Consider the following 4,481-nt stretch of genomic DNA (forward strand, 5'->3'; position numbering starts at 1 on the left):
AAAATGCACGCTACAACAGAAACGTCCCATAGAGCACGTAGGTAGGCCTCCGTCCTCTGTTGTCAAGACAACGCAAACCTCAGAGTCATATCAAGGGGAGGAAGAGGAAGTGGGGGTGGGGTGGCGTGCGCGCTGCAAACCAAGAAATAAGAAGAAGAAACCGCTGTGAGTGAAATAAGACATTATCACAACTTCCACAAACAAATAAGAAATTATTAGAAGCTGATGGAGGACTCAAACGGCTACTTCTAGGGACACCCCTTTTAAAAGGAGGTGACAATAGTTGCTGGTGCTACGCTAGGCTGGACCTCCGGGGGCCCCATGGGCCTCCCTCCCCCCTTCTTCACTCTGTGGCACTTATTTGAAAAAGCAACTTATTAGTGAGACATTTCTTATTGTGGCCGATTCTTTCACTTCCTTTTCTTTTCTTTTCTTTCAGCAGGGGGGGGGGGGCTTCTGGCCAACGGCATCCATTTTCTGCTGTTCAGATATTATTCCTGCACATTTCTAACTGATATCACATAGCCTGACTGATTGTGGGTCAGGTAGAAGTGAATTCCACGATTGTTTAACCTTGCCTTGGCTGAAGAAAACCCGCTCTTGAGTCTGTGCAATGTGAGCCACCTGCTCTCTCTGTGCCCATGCACCTTGACCATAAGTTAATCTACACCCAGCCTTCTCACAAAGGAAACAATACAACAATACATCTTCTTGGGAACAACATTAATTTCATTATGATTGGATAAGTATCACGATCAAGAGAATGGCTGTCATTTTCCTGTTTTTTCAAATGCTCCCCCATCACGGAAGGCCATTTTCCACCCCGGGCACAGCTCCAGAGAGCCCAATGCGGTTGTCCCGGTCTTGGTGTTAGGGCTGCATTCCTTTAGCATGACCGCGGGGAAACCTCCTAGCATGAGCGGTGTTCTACCCGGGAACTCTTGCATCATCAGTCGTCTATTTGTGTGTACCTGGGGATTATACCCAGTGAGGGGACTCATCCTGTTCCCAGGGCGGTGTAGAGAGAGTCCTTGTCCTAAAACAAGAACTTCAAGCGGGTCAAAGTGAACAAGGTTGGTAACCCAACCTAAACGGCTTCAGGTGATCACATGACACATTATCAGAAGAGATAAAGCTGTTAGATGGGTTACTCGCCCCCTAACCTTACCTCCTCGGCTTTGAGACATAAAACTAAGAAAATAAACTAAGAAAATACACTAAGTGAGTGAAGCCGATTCAGCTCCTCCAAAGACAATGGGAATTAACCAATTTTACGAGATTTTACGTGATTTACGTATTGTTGTTTTCAATCTCAGCCTGAAACATGGCACAAAGTGAGGGGTGTAGTGTGAAAAGTGTTCCTGAGCAGATCAATTGTTTGAGCATGACTTTAACAAATCCATGGTTAGTGGATATGTTACACTTCAAGGCCTTTTCATTTAGACATTTTACCCAGGAATCATGCCGCCACCTAGTGGGGCATAGAAGAATTGCCAGTGGCTGAATCTTATATCCTATTTCAGGGACTTGGTTGGGCCTGCCTGCAGCTAAATAAAAACCATAGCCGATTAATTGGTAAATCATGGTATGCTCCGTTGTCCTGAAATGTCCTCATCCTCATCCTCATCGTCGTCCGCTTATCCGGGGTCGGGTCGCGGGGGCAGCAGCTCAAGCATGAAATGTATTTATATTTAATAAATATATTTGTATATGTATATAACTCTGTAGTATAAATACATGTTTGTGTGTATCTAAATGAGTGTGTGACAAAAGGACAAACGACATGTCTAGCCACATTTAAATATACATTTATTCATTATCCCGTAAAAATATTCAGTAGGCCTATGCTGTGATTTGTACTTCACATTCCATCGGACTACACAGGTGTTTGCGTTCAGCCCTCGCTGTGCAGTGAGGGTCCACTGGATATCAACACAGAGCAGATGAGCAGGGCGGTGCTAAGCAGAGGCAGGCCGCCTCCGGAGGAGTAATACACCTTCCTCCCGTTCAGCGGCTGCTCTGGTCGGTAGGTATTCACCATGCGAGTCCCATGGGTCGACCGAAGACGGGAGAACGCAGAGAGCTGTCACAACATAACACAACACAACCAGGGCGATCAGCGCACACCACCACAGACACACAACGGGGAGGGGGCAGTCAGACAAACACACACACGAATTCTTCAATTATTTCACCATGTCACAATTCACAGAAACCAGTCCTAGAGCATCAGCACCTGTTTCCTGCTGAGCAGAACGGGGGTTTCAAACAGCGTCCACACGACGGACTCGTCACAGTGCGGCGTGGTGAGCGAGCCCTGGTAACGGAAGTAGCGCGTGAGCGTATTCTCCGGGGGCACGAGCCGGCCCAGGGTCACGCCGTCCAGTGTGCTGTTGCTCACTTAATGAGGGAGAAACATTAATTAACCCGCTATCAGCACGGAGCCGGTTCGCTCTGGATAACAACGGGATAACACCACTGTTATCTGGATGACACCCTAAACGGCAAAGGTGATTTAGTCTGTGTTGTTCATTCAATGTAATATTTTAGATTAACAAATGATCTGTCGTACAATTAGCGGCTGGAGATCTAGATAGTGTGAGTCTAATTCACGTTGGATTGGTTGTTTGCTGGTAACCTTGTTGTTTGCTCACTTTCATGTGTGAGGTCTTTCAGGGCCGATATGATGGGGTCGTATTGCTTATTCGGAGTCGGAGATTCCTGAAAATCCAAAGAAAGTAAGACACGCATAGGCATTAGGCCTAGATCCAACTGAGTACTTGACGATTATGACTGTTTTTCACTATTGAGCTTGTAATGTTGAAAAGGAAGTTTGCGTACACTGTTATCTAAAAGCAGTATAGCGTTATTCGTTTAAATGACGTTAATAATATTTCCACCATGAGAGACAAACACGTAAGTCTGTACAGGGTTATGTTAGGCCTACCTGAAAAAAAAATCCAAGAACTGCAATCCCTGTGTCGTCCGCCACAGCTTGGTCCAAAGTTTCATATTCTTCCTTTATATGGACGATGTGCATCTGCAATTGACGGTAACATGCACAAGTCAATGCTTATGCATAGTGCTATATGCAAAAGTGACATTTTATAATCTAGTCCTATACATTTCAGAGTGAATCCACACTGATTTATTATGGTCACCTCCATGGGGAATCGTTCTCCATCAATAGTGTGCTCTGACCCCGGGCCACCGTCTTTCCCCCAGTGGAAGTGGAGCTGCAAGGCCTTATATGGCCCTTCCAGCTGGCCTCCTTGGATCTTTGCATTCGTGGGTAGGTCTACTTGAACTAGAATCAAAAACATAAATATGTACACAAATCCTTGACTACTATCTGCCCTTATTTACATTTTCATCCTAGTCATTTGTTTTGATCATTCAGTTATGACTCCCAAGGTCAATGTATAATGTTAGAGGACAATAACGTATTAGTAATAGAAACTGAGCTTTTCAGTTTATTAAAACAATTTTCTCAAATGAAATGATATGCAGCCGCAAAACATGGGTTCAAATACTTCTAAACACAAACCGGTATGTCCGTTGTTTACGATGCGACCTCGAAAAATCTTCTGATAGTCAATGAGTTGTAATGGAACCAGCCTTTCATCTGGAAGCGCTCTCCTTGTGACTATATTCACAGGAGACTGTGCTCTTCCACCACAGTGCGGAGCGACCAAGGGCCAACCGTCAGGGCCTGTGGACACCATAGTGTTGACATTGATAACGTGCTGTTGTAGGAGCCCGCCGCTCTCCAATTAAATCAGGTACATTTCCTGCCATGTCCGCACTCCGCAGTACTCACCTGTGCATGTCCCGTTACATGACACATCCGACTGGTAGCACCAATCTAGAAGAAAGTATGTGTCTTAAAGATAACTAATCTAGCCATGTCAAGCCATGAGTGTTTCAATCATAAAACAGTAAATCAAACATGTGTTGTACTGTACATTATGAGAACTGTTATGGTCATTTGGGGGTTAACACCTGCATTACATTTTTGAAAATATTCCGAAGCATATTCAAACTAAAATGGCTATAAATGGTTCTGTTAACCTCGTAGATTGATTAAACTGACTTACCTGCTGCCCAACTTGGCTTGATAGAAAAAGCTAAGAAAAATAAAATGATTATATCCATTGTCATCGAGTGTATGCAGGTCTGTCTGGCCTTTACCAATGAATTAAACCTATCAGATATTTATGCAAAACCTCATCCACATTTATCACCCACTGTTGGTGAACCACAAACTCTTAGTGCCCATAGTAATGCTGACTGACTGATATATGCAATAATATAATCATAAATGATTTTGACTTTGAAGATAAGAAATATGAGTCATTGTGTTATTTATTAAGTGTGCACTCTCACGATACAGAAGATAATTGTAGATTTATATGGACTGGTTTGAAATTGATAGGTGTACCATAGTGAACTGTTGTCAAATAATCTGTGTGTACATGTCA

The 4,481-nt window shown here is 43.8% G+C and overlaps 1 protein-coding gene across 1 annotated transcript; it reads right to left on the reverse strand.

Moving 5' to 3' along the window:
- Positions 1–1,894: 1,894 nt before the first annotated feature.
- On the reverse strand, positions 1,895–4,161 carry ca4b (carbonic anhydrase IV b; the record flags this gene model as incomplete). The annotated part of the gene is made up of 8 exons (XM_084467297.1): positions 1,895–2,083; positions 2,237–2,400; positions 2,655–2,721; positions 2,948–3,040; positions 3,162–3,307; positions 3,548–3,712; positions 3,821–3,865; positions 4,098–4,161. 8 exons carry the CDS (start codon positions 4,159–4,161, stop codon positions 1,895–1,897), a joined length of 933 nt encoding a protein of 310 aa, XP_084323423.1.
- Positions 4,162–4,481: the final 320 nt, after the last annotated feature.

This window comes from Micromesistius poutassou (assembly GCF_964030765.1).
Source record: "Micromesistius poutassou genome assembly, chromosome: 4".
In the NCBI taxonomy this organism is placed as follows: domain Eukaryota; kingdom Metazoa; phylum Chordata; class Actinopteri; order Gadiformes; family Gadidae; genus Micromesistius; species Micromesistius poutassou.